Consider the following 13,179-nt stretch of genomic DNA (forward strand, 5'->3'; position numbering starts at 1 on the left):
TAAGCAATCGTTGCTTAAACTTAAGCAACCAGACTGTCATGTCATGTTGTTCCAATGGTACTCCAAACTAAGCAACGTTTCTTAAGTGCTCCAACTGGATTAAGCAACTCCCGTTGGAGATGCTCTTAGAGAATTACGTGAATGGTGCGAATTGGGTAAAGGAAAATTTTCTCTCACATGCGACTTCACTGGGGGATGGGTACTCACATGATTGAGTTAAGGGTAATTTTAGTTGAAAGGTTAGAGTTCGAATTATAAGGATGAATAATTTGTACTAATTTACTAACAACTAACATATGCTGATAAAAAAAACATACAACTTCACTTTTAGAGATGGATAGAATAACATATATGATGAGTGATGTTTATAGGAACATATAAAACGTCAAAAAAAATTAATTGAAAATGAAATGTAAGAGAAACTATTTTTTTTATTCATCGGAAAAGTAACTACAACAAAAGAAACTAAAAAGCAGCAAAGCAATCACTCATGATGATGATTTCTAACTCCGATGAGGGATCATGAAGCATACACCAATGACTTTGATGTGAGGATGCTCCTGTCTTGGCCAACCAATCTGCAGGTTGATTGTACTCCATATCAATGTTTGCCAGTACCACCGTCCAAGGACGAAGAAGGATGGCATGAATATCCTCTAAAATCGGAAGAAAGCGGTGACTTTCAGCATCATTCACCGAGTTTAGAAGCTCACGACAATCAACATTGCAAACCACATTCCGATATCCTTTCTCCCACACGAGTTGCAATCCGGTCTTCAACGCCAGGGCTTCTGACATCAGTACGTTGCCACCTTCTTGGAACCCATGGAATCCAAACACCCAATGCCCTTGATCGTCCCTCACGATACCTCCATATCCCATGCACCTCTCCACTGGTCTGAAGCTACCATCAACTACAAGATTAATGGACCCTGGTGGAGGCTTCTTCCACCTCTTACACATCATATCACCCTCCTCTACATCCTGTCTGTCGATGAACCGTATCACTTCATCATGCTCATGGCAAATACGTCGCCAGGTTTCCTGTAGAGGCCAAGGGGATTCTTCAAAGCACATATTATTTCTCCACTTCCAAGCTCCCCAAAGGCACATCATGAATTTCACCCTGTTGCTTCCCTGGGCTTGACGCTTCACCCACCGTTTACAATCTCCATCCAGAAAACCTGGCCAAGTTAGCGCTCATGCCCTCACCCAAAGCTCTCTAGAATGGGGACAGTCCCTGAGACAATGGAGGACGTCTTCTACCATTGTCGAGCACCTGGTGCAGTTGGGGGACGCCGCCATGCTACAGTGATGGCTATATGTGTTGACTTGAAGAGAATTTTGCAGCGCTAGCCATAGGAACAAGCGCACTTTTTCCGGTATCTTGAGGCGCCAGACCTATCTCCAGTTCTCTTCCAGAACTTGTGGTTGCCCTTTATTCACTAGCCAGAGGTATGCATCTCCTACTGTATAGCACCCCTTATCATTAGATTGCCAAGTCCAAACATCACCTCGTCCATGTTGCAATCGAGGAGCGATTTGGTGAAGCTCCTGAACACACTCGACTGGAAAGGGTGTGTATAAATTTCTCAGGTCCCATGCTCCCTCTGTGAGCACATCCCTCAGGGTGAGGTTTATGTCATGGATGTAAACATGGGGAATTCTATCTACCACCTTCCCTCTGCCGCTCCAGTCCGCATGCCAAAGCAAGGTGGATCCCTCCCCTAGGCGGTATACGAAACCCGCTTTCAGCTGGTCGCGGGCTTTGAGGAGCCCCTTCCACACCGGAGAGTCATGGGCCTTTGCCACCACCTGCAAAAGAGAAAAAGAACCAAGGTATTTATGGGTCAAAAACCCACAATTTGTGAGGGTGGTGCAACATGCACCAGACTGCTTTGCCAAGCAATGCAGTGTTTGTAAGATTCATGTCACGAAGGGCCAATCCTCCTTGGTCTTTTGGTTTTGCCACTTTTTTCCAACTCACCAAGTTCCATCCCCGCACACTGTTATTGCGAGCCAAATAAATGATCTCGTGGAGCTGTTAATCTGATTGGTGATGCTTCTAGGGAGGTGGAAGACTTGCATAGCATAGGTCGGAATAGAGGTTATTACTGATTTGGCTAAGCAAACTCTACCAGCAAAATTGAGTAAGTTTCTCTTCCAAGAGCCAAACTTTCTCTGTATGTTCTCCATCAGATATTCAAAGTCACGTTTTTGTAGTCTTCCACCCTTTAGGGGAAAACCTAAATATTTTCCCAAGTTCCTAACAAAGGGAATGGGGGCAATCATAGAGATCTCATCCTTTACAGTTGAGCTCACACCTTTGGATGTGATGGCCTTAGATTTCTGTAAATTGATTTTAAGACCAGAACTATCACAAAATTTCTTCATGGTAGAGGCAAGTAAGTTGACCTGACTAGTAGATGCTTGACAAAACAAAAGCACATCATCGGCAAAGAAAAGATGGGGAATAGATGGCCATCCTTGGAAATTCGAATTGGTTTCCAAATCCCTGAATCTACCAAATTTTGAATAGACACCGAAAGTCTCTCCATGCAAAGCACAAATAAATAGGGAGAAAGGGGGTCACCTTGTCGAAGCCCTCGCCCTGGTTTGAATTTAGGCAAACGAGAACCATTCCACAGGATTGAGATCTGAGAAGAAGTCACACAAATCATGATCAATTTGATTATGTTCTCTGGTAAGCCATAGAATACCAGGGTTTCTTTCAAAAAAAGTTCAGGACACACTATCATAAGCCTTCTCCAAGTCAATTTTAAAAGCAACATAACCCTTTTTGGCCGAGGAGTGGGCCATGCGGTGGATAATTTCTTGAGCAAGGAAGGCATTATCCATGGTTCCTCTGCCTGGAATGAAACTATTTTGCATTGGACCCACCAAATCATGAAGGAATGGCCTCAATCTATTCACCAACACCTTAGTAATAAATTTATAAGTCACGTTACAAAGAGAAACTATACGTGTGAATATATTAACATTGATTGGGTAAATAGGGTGAAATAATCTCGATTTGACTGAGCTTTGCATAAATATATGTATGTCTAATTTTCTTAACAAATTCAAGGTACGAATCTGATTTATTACTTGTAATAAGCTTTTTTCTAAGCTTTCATCAAAGTCTAGTTTAGCCCGTTAGCATATTTAATTATCGCCTTCCAAAAAATTTCTTGTCACATGATTCATTATCTCAAATTAATGTTCTTTTTTAAGTGATTCTTGTTTTCACTCTTGTTGTCATTTTACTTTCGAGGTTCTGCTAAGTTATCTTCATATTAATATATTTAGTCGCTCTTCTTCGAAACTTTGTCATATCTTGTGGCAGTGGTTTGGCCAAAGAAGTGTGGAATTGTGTTCCCACTCTAATTGCATAACATCCTTGTAGAATTTCATCAAGAGATCTCTCTATGAGATTTTTTCCTCTGTTAAAGCTAGCTCTCCCAAAGTATGAGAGGTCTTGGAAATCCCCTTACTATAGTAATGAAGTGATGAATGAATTAAGATGACAGTTCTTCCAAGCTTCTGATGGAATCTGGAGAAAAAGAAAATGACAATGTCAATTTTTGTCATCTAATTAGAAAATTGTGTGTCCCGAAGTTTTTAGATTTAAAGCATGTTAATATACTACTATTTTATGGCAATATTTGTCATTACATTATTTACATATGTAAAAATTTATATTCAAATGATATAAAAAATTCTCAAACTTTTTTTTTTTGAGATTGTGTGTGTGTGTGGTGGGGTGATAATGGATTTTTAAGAAGTGAACTAAGGCAAGCTACCCAAATCCTTGTGGCTTATAATAAAAGATTGTCTAATTTATTTCCATCAGTAGACTAATAATAATTAAAATCATTGAATTAAGCATTTTATAATATTTTTATTTAATTTAGATGTATAATTTAATTAGTCCATAGTATGTGGTTAAATTACGTTATGACTACTTGTTTTCCCTTTGGTTTACATTCTTTTTCCTCTCCATTTGAGAATTGTTATAAGATTATTGCTCAAGACTAGGTTTTGGTCATATTGTTAAGTTCAAACGACAGTTATATCGTCTACATTGTTTTGAATGATAACAATTTTTAAGAGTGTAAGTTTTGTGATTAAATATAACATTTGAATTGTATTTCAGATAGAGATGACAGGAAAATCCACACCCACGAGGCACAACCCGAACCCAACCCGAAATTCGGAATAGGCGACGAATACTAATCTAATAAGTGAAGTAGTCGTCGTCTATCCAACCAATTGGCTCAGACACCAGTCTCGGGCGAAATCCGATTTCTTTGAATTTGGGTTTGGGTTTGGTTTTCACCCGAATTTTAAAACCTGTTTGGGTTCGGGTGTGAGATTGATTAAACCCGCACCTAAACTCAAACTCAAACCTGAAGTCTTATGCATGTAATTACTAGCCCTTATATATTATTAAAGTTACTAAGTAAGGGTTTTCTTTAACGTAAAAAATACATGAATTATGTTGTTTATAAGCTTATGTTCATGAACTATATTTTTTCCTTTGTATTGGAAAGATGATGAGGTTTAATCAGCTTATATTCATGTTGTTCTCTTATGTACATGTTGTTTGCGGGTTGGGTTTTTGCGGGTTTGGTGCTCACATTGGGTTTTGGGTTTGGGTAACCCGAAACCCAGGAGTTTGGGTTTGGGTTTAACTTTTGCACCTATATTGGATTTAGGTTTGAGTGTGGGTTTGAGTGTTAGGTTCGGGTTCGGGTGTGGGAATGGTCAAACCCGTACCCACAGGGCCCATTGCCAACCCGAATTTCAGGAAATCACAGATGTGCCCTCTTTCCCTGTCGTCTCTCATTCAAAGTATAAGACTACATAAAGAGGCGCTTAAGCAAAGAAGAGAAAAGACAAAGAGCATCAAAGGAAGACGAGACAAGCGAAAGAAGTCAAACATGCATCATCGTCTAAACAAGAAGATCAAAGGTAGAGTCAAAGCATCAAGACAGACTATACAAGCAAATGAATGTCATATCTACTGAATGGTTTGACCAGAAGAAGAAGAAGAATGATCAAAGCATCAAGACACATCATGGACTAAGCTAAGGATGATCAGAGCTACAAGGCAACTACACTAGCAAGGAATTGTCTGCTAGACCACTCAAGCTGAAGAAGATCAAGACACAAGAAGAGCCAAATCATCAAGATCATCTTCATAAGGAGAAGCCAAAGCATCAAGCATCTACACAACAAGAACCAAAGCTTCAAAACTACACATGCAAGATCAAGATAGGCTATCAGATCGTCTGAGAAGACTGCACTCAACATCTACGACATTGTCTATCTCAAGGCTGATCAAAGGAAGCAATGTTCATAGAAAATAGCGTCAGATTCAAATGGAAATATCTCTGACATTATTGAGGAGAAAGTCAAGTCCTATGAAATCATGTGATATCTCATAAAGCACATTAACCAAGGAAACAAGTACAACATGTCAACATCAAAAGTTTCACTTTTCTCTCTCTACCAACAATTGAAGAAATGGAGCAAAGCCTATTGTCTACGCCTACAAGCATCTACCTTATTCAGACAATACAAGACAATCCATTTTTTAAGAAGAAGAAGATTTGGTTAAATGCCAACAGTCACATTATGAATGACCAAACTGAAGAAAGGAATGAAGCATGCGCTAAACTGATTAATCTTCTGAAAGAAGAATGGCCAAAGCAAGGAATATCGTCAAAAGCTCAAAAGAACGATGGAAGAAGAACTTCTTAGAGAAACATCGTCTATCATGAAATGAAGTCTGCAGTTTCATAAAGAAAGAAATAAGAACAAACTTCACAGCCAAATCATCTGAGAGAAAGAACAATAGCTGAAGTAAGTCTCATTGTCTGAAGTTCAAGAGAACGATGATCAAAGATCGTCTGAAGCAGAATGAAGACAACAGAAGCAGAAGCTCATCTGAAGAAGAATTTCAAGCTTACACTGAAAGAAAGTTACAAAGTCAAATCAAGTACACTTCCCGTTGAAGAAGAAACCAAGAAAGCTTTGTGCTGAAGTCTCAAAGAAAAAATCACAAGATCTAACACAATGCTATGATGAAGATAAATGAGTCGTGGTGTCACTTTCAAATTGTCATATTTGTACACCAACGGATAGAAGCTCAGACCTATGCTACCTGCTACATGACAGATTGCATCCTTTTGGTAAAAGGTCTCCATCAAGCAGTACTACGCTCTGACGCAAGTACACTTTGTACCGTTTGATTCAGCGGCTAGAATCTTCATGAAGAACAAGCTCCAACAGCTATAATCTACCTCACAGAAGATTCATAAGTATAAAGGAAAGAAGTAAAGACTTGAAGAAGTAGCGCTTATGTCAAAAAGATTGAGCTTCCATGCTCAATTCAATTAAGCGTGAAAAGAAGCCTTAGAGCTCATCACTAAGAGATGATCATCAACATCGTTTGCTTCTACATGGAGAGTAGATTTTCTTAAGAGTCAAATCCTGCGTAACTCTCTCATGTAACAAAACATAAAACATACACTCAGGGTCAAATCTCATCTAAAATACTTTATAATTCATAAACTTAAATGTATCTACCATCACTCTTATTAGAAGAGATTATTTGTAGATGAAATGATCTTGAGAAAGATCATTTGAGGAGAAGTCCTTTAAACATGTTGTAAAGGAGGAGTCCTGGTAATACTTTGTAAGAGGAGTTTTACAAATACTTGTTTTTCCTGGAGAGGCATGGTCTAAAGAATACTCAACAATGCCTAGAGAGGCCGTGGCTAAAGAATATTCTTCTGCCTGAAGAAGTAGGGACAAATAATACTTGTTCTGCCTGAAGAGGCAAAGACAAAGAATACTTATTTTTCCTGAGGAGGCAGGGATCAATTAATACTTGTATGGAGAAGTCCTTGATACTTGATAGTGAAATCTTGGTGATGCCAAGGACTGGATGTAGCCTTATCATTCCGCGGGTGAACCTGGATAAAATCGCTGGTGTCCATCGTCTACTTCCTTGCTTACATTTTCCGCTGCACCAAACGATTTCAACAAGGATGATGAGTCCTTCAATCGTTTGGAAATCCAAGTCTTTAGATGACACAGTTCAAACCCTCATCTCTTGTGCTACGTTGATCAACTTCACCTATAAGTCCTTGCATGCTCTTGAGTTTGAATTTTCTTTTTGTTGAGGCGTAACCCTTCTCTTGTAACAAAAATTACCATTAGAAGATAAATTAAACAACCCCAATTATAAATAAATTTAGTTTTCAAAAAAATGTTTATAAATACTCCAAGTTAGTAGTTACTTTTTTTAAGAACTAACACAAAAAATTGCGTTTATTGAGGAAGCAATGAATGTGTCTAATTAGTGTATTGGTTTTAAAAAATGCATACGTTCTTCCATATTTACCCTTTGACTTTTTCTTTCACTAATAATCATTGCATTTATTATATTTTACTATACTTATTGATTTTCACGAATGAATATATTCACTCACCATCGATATACCAAAAGTCATAATTAGTTGGATGAGTAATAAACTAATAATTAATGGTAGGTGATAATTAAAATTTTAGAATCTATAACTACTACAAAGGGATAACATTTTTGTCACTATTCACATTAGGGTTTTTCATAAATGTTGCTGAGGTGCACCATAAGGAACATTTTTTGTTACTTTTTGGTTTTTTATTTGGTTTAAATTGAAGTTTTAAAATTATTAGGTTATGCTTCAAAAGTTATTTTTTGTTTGTATTTACTTTGGTTGAGTTTGATGGAAATAATTTCATATTGTTTATTTTTAGCTCTATGTAATAATTCTTTTAATAGATGATATTTGTTAATATTTATTATGTGGATATTAATATTGATAGTATAGAGTATTCAAAAAAAAATATTGATAGTATAGATTATTGTAGGCCTAAATAATAGAAATAAAAAATTATGAAATTAAGTATTGAGATTATTATTAATTTGATATATGATACGAAATAAATAGTGTGTCTAAATAATAGAAATAAAAAATTATGAAATTAAGTAGTGAGATTAATAATCATTTGATCTAGGATACATATTTTTTAGTTAGAGAAAATATGTATTTCCCCTTTGTATGTCTAAACTACTACAAAGGGGAAGCATTTTGGCTACTATTCACATAAGGGTTTTTTGCCCATGTGATGAAGGTGCACCATAAGGGAGTGATTAATTTGTTTTTATTCAGTTTTTTAATAAACTTTTTCATGAATTTTTGGGTTGCATTCCTTTTTCATGTACTTTTTCAGGTTTGAACTTTATAGTTGCAGGAAAAGCAGAATTTACTTTTGATGTAACTTTTCCTATGAAGGTGCACCATAAGGGAGTAATTAATTAGATTTTAATCAGCTTTTTGATCAACTTTTTCATGAATGTTTGAGTTTTATTCCTTTTTCATGCACTTTTTCAGGTTTTTACTTTTTCATCTTCAATTTGCAGTGTAAAGTAAATGGATCACTTTATGGCAGAGTTTGCTTTTCCGGAAACTTTTAATGGGATAAAGTGACATAAAATGTGTTGTGTTTGAATTTGGCTTGAAAATTTTGCTATATAAGGGTGTGATATTGGGTTGTTGTTGGACAAAGCTCATTCACATTATCATGTTGTCTATTGTTTGCTATCTGTTATTTGCATTCTTTTTGTATTCTTTGATGAAGAATAATCTTACATTTAATTTTATGTTACTTCACAGGAAGCTGTGCAACAAAGAGAAGTGGCTCAAAAGAATGACTATTGCCACAGTGGTAACTGTTGCTGAAATTTTGAAGAATAACGGGCTTGCTGTTGAAAAGAAAGACATCAACAGTTAACATCAAGGATGATTCTAGAGGTAGACCTGTCCAAAAGGCCAAGATTGAAATAGTACTTGGGAAAACAGCAAACTTCGATGAGCTCATGGCTGCTGCAGATGCTGAAAATGGTGATCTTGAAGAGCAGGGCTTATGAAGTTGGTCAAAATTAAACCTGAATCGGTTGAAGATATGTACTCTTAAGTGATTTGCAATTTTGTTGTCATTAGAGGACATTTCATTATTTGTAGTGTGACCCTGCTATATTGAACACCAAAATTCGTTTGTTTCTTTTCCCCATATAAAATAGGCAGTTATTGTTTTGATCATTAGTGGATTTACTTTATTTTATTAGAGGAGGGTCATGGAATTTCTTATGTTCTGAAAATTTATGACGAATCTGTGTTTCTTCAAAAAGATTGCCCTTCAAGCATTAAGAGATGCTTCAGCTACTGAGGCAGTAGCTCGTTCCCTCAACTAAGTATTGATATACCTATCCGTTCTATTTTGTTTAAGCTTAGGTACTTTTTATACAAATATTTGTCAGCTTAGAGTAAACTATTTGCACCATTCAAAGCCTAACAAAGTTATTTAGATCCCTGATATTAAAGATGGATCATTGATACATGTTATCTGGATCACTAGGTGGTTATATCTAGACTATCCGTTCTTTGAGCATCAGGTGAAAATTAATGCTGCCAGCTTCATATCTTAGATTGAAGTGGTGTTTATCATTGATTACCTGCTATGTATTTAATTTTGTGGCCTTGTTAGTGAAAAAACTTTGCTATTTTGGCTTCTGTAGATTCACCGGTTCTCCATTTTTAACTCTTTCATGATGGTCATCTTTCTAACTGGATTGGTGTCAATGATATTAATGGAACTTTGAGAAATGACTATGAAAAGTATGCTCGGGAAGATGATGATTTGGAAACTTTGGTGAGGCTTTGTTGACTTTGTCTGTAAATTTTCATTTATTTGTGGAATATCCATTCCTTTTTCACGGAAAAATGATTTGGTCAATTCTCAAAAAATTTCAGGAAAGAGATATTAGTGAAGAATCTGGCTAGAAATCTGTGCATGGTGATGTTTTTCGGCCTCCTCGCTATTTGATTCTTCTTACAGCTGTTGTTGGCATAGGTGCTCAGCTTGCAACGTTGGTGCTTGTTGTCATGTTGTTAGCTATTGTTGGGATGTTGTATGTTGGGTAAGTGCATTACTTATTACTATGTTACTCTGAATAATGGTTTTATTGAGATAGTGTGATTGTGCACAAAAGAGACTTAATGCAATACACATTTGTTATTTTCTTCTCGATATAGATGCTACATAATTGGTTCTTATCCTTCAGAGACTACGAGTATAATAGGAGCATCCGTCGACACACTATGGGAGCTGGCCATGCCCGAAGTCGTTACCTTAACCGCAAGGAGGGGGTGCCGAAGGCAGGGCTAGTGACTGGAGTGAAGTCGTAACAAGGTAGCCGTACTAAGGGGTAGAGAAAATGCCCCGAGCCAATGTTCGAGTACCAGGCGCTACGGCGCTGAAGTAACCCATGCCATACTCCCAGGAAAAGCTCGAACGACCTTCAACAAAAAGGGTAATATATCACAAGTCACAACTATTGTTGTCTAGCTTTCCTATTGACCATATTTTGTTTTCCCATTTTGTTTCCCCTTCATTATTATGTGAATTTCCTTAAATGTGCAGACGAGGAACCATTGTCACAACCTTCATTGTACGTTATGCTCTGACATCATTCATTGCTGGTTATGTGAGTTTGGGATCACAGAAACCAGGTGGTGTTCAATGGAAGGAATAGAGAGGACGCATTGGCTCTACTTGAAACTGCACAATTCAGGGCTTGGCAATGGCTTAGTGGAAGGGTGAAAGGGTTTTATTTCTCAACCTATGAATGGACATCTCAACCATTCATCTGCATCAGATCCACTTGTTAATTTCTATGGAATTCAGAGGTGGTTATTGAGGAGATGCCACTGGCTTCTAACACTTCGCTTGAAGGCCCTCTGGTGCATTTCCTGCTGCTGTGACTGTAATTTTAATCACCTCCCTGAGCATCTCTGCGTTGGCTTCCAATTATAACCGATTTTCGAGTTGCTCATGTGCTCATTCACTTAATGTCTGTGCAATTTACTTATTGTATTCTACCTCATCAATTTTGAGATTACGAGGAACGATATTTAGTCCTGTGGATAATATGAAATTCAGTCTGTAATTCACTTGTGTATGGCTTGAGCTCACTTCTGCTCCTTAAAAACCTTGCACTGCTAATCATCAGATTCTATAGCTGTAAGTTGTAGTGGAAAGTTAGCGATCTATGTATTAATGTTTTATGTTTGTTGTCTTTTATTATATTTTATTGCAGGATATCAGTTTGGGAAAGAAAATTGTATTGGCTTTTCAGACTCTTGGTGTTGTCTTTGGTAATGTTGGAACAAGTTTGTTGAGATATGTAGATAAAATAAATAGGGATAAATATATTTAGTATATTTTATCTTTTATTAGGATAGATCTTTTCCTTATTTAACTATCCCTAAACTTTTGTATATATATATGTACTCAGCTTCATGAAATAATCAATCAGAATATTTCATTCAAGTTGGTACCAGAGCTTTCTGATTCAAGTTGAAATTAATTGTAAAAAATTTAATAATTTATTTGGTATGATTGTTATTTATTATATTCTGATAGGATGAGTATTCTATTTATATTTATGAAAAACCAAAGTCAAAATATGGACACTGACTTTTATTTTATTGTTAACTTAATATCTCATTGTAATATATTTGGAAACAAATTAAGATAACATGGTATTTTATAGATATTGTTTTGATACTTTGTTATTTGTTTTTTTTTATATTTTCGTATGAAATTATAATTAAATTAAATTAGAAAAAGAAATAGGAAAAAATAAGATGTGAGGTACAATTTAATTCATTATATTTTGATTGGATTAAGACATTTGAATCCAGCATATTATGTTATAATAAAATATTTTGGAAAAAAAATGGCACCGTGCATAGCACGGGTTACTACCTGGTTGAAAACATACAATTAACGTAAGAGGTATATATGAAAGAGTACAATATTTTTTTGCTGAATTATGATAAAATGTCTTATATTTAGGAACATGAGAAATTTAAAACTAAATCTTATTAAAAGGAACAGATGTATTCTTTATACCTCACATTAATTAAATGTTGTTTTCTTTTTGATGGATACGCAAAGGTATGCATCACATAATTCTATGCACTAGCGGTGAGAAGTGTAGCACCTCAAATTTGTAAATTGTATTTGTCCAGATGCATTGCAATTTGTACCGGAAAATGTTTGATACACACATCTCCATATTTCCACCTCTTAAGAGCCCGTTTGGTGACCATGATAGGATAGGATAGGATATGACAAGATAATCATATCATGTTGTTATCTGTTGTTTGTTACGCCAGCAGGATATGATAACACTATCATGTCTCCTATCCTATCCTGTCAATCATGTGTAAAAGTTATCCTGAGGGGGAGTTAGGATAGAACAGATAAGATACCAGTTATATATTTTCTTTCAGTATCCCAACTCCAAATTAATTTATTTTAATATTATATAATTTATAATAATATTAATTAATAAATATAAAAATATTAATATAACTAAAATAAAAAATAAATAAAATTATTATTCATAAATAGTAAAATAGACTACTCACTTACAAATACTGATTTATTAACAATAATAGACTACTAATTTAATATTTTCATCTCCTATTATTTAAAATTATTTATCTACTTATATAATAATTTAAATTTAAAGTATTTTTGAAATAATATTATTTTTAATTTAGTTAATTTTTATTGTTTATCACGTGTCACAACTAAGTGAAAATCATTGATTACAAATATTTATTTTTTAATAGTAATAGATTATTTTTTTTATTTTCAACTCCTATTATTTAAAACTACTTATCTACTTATATAATAATTTATAATTTAAATATAAAGTACTTTTGAAATAATAATATTCTTAATTTAGTTAACTTTTATTGTTAATTATCACGTGTCACAACTAAGTGAAAACCAATTGGTTAACTACATAATTTTATTTAAAATATAGGCTATCTTCTTAAAAATAAAATATGCTAATTAATAAAATTTAAATTAATTTTATTTATTTTAAATATAGACGCATTCATGAAAATGTAAAGAAATTAAATTTAATATAATGATCAATTTTAAATATATTTTTTATTCAAATATATCTGATACATTTTTCCTTATCATATACTGTCCTTATCATGTGCACCTCAAACACAGGATATGATAAGAGTATATCTTGCT

At 35.0% G+C, this 13,179-nt stretch overlaps 1 protein-coding gene across 1 annotated transcript; it reads right to left on the reverse strand.

Annotated features, from left to right (window-relative positions):
- Positions 1 to 465: 465 nt before the first annotated feature.
- Positions 466 to 1,077, reverse strand: LOC130746545 (uncharacterized). Its single transcript, XM_057599218.1, has one exon. The coding sequence runs from the start codon at positions 1,075 to 1,077 to the stop codon at positions 466 to 468; it is 612 nt and encodes a 203-aa protein (XP_057455201.1).
- Positions 1,078 to 13,179: the final 12,102 nt, after the last annotated feature.

This window comes from Lotus japonicus, chromosome 1 (genome assembly GCF_012489685.1).
Source record: "Lotus japonicus ecotype B-129 chromosome 1, LjGifu_v1.2".
NCBI lineage: Eukaryota > Viridiplantae > Streptophyta > Magnoliopsida > Fabales > Fabaceae > Lotus > Lotus japonicus.

What these genes read in the sequence shown, in the direction of transcription:
- LOC130746545 (XM_057599218.1), bottom strand. Translation starts at nt 1,077, where the DNA reads ATGTGCTTTGAAGAATCCCCTTGGCCTCTACAGGAAACCTGGCGACGT.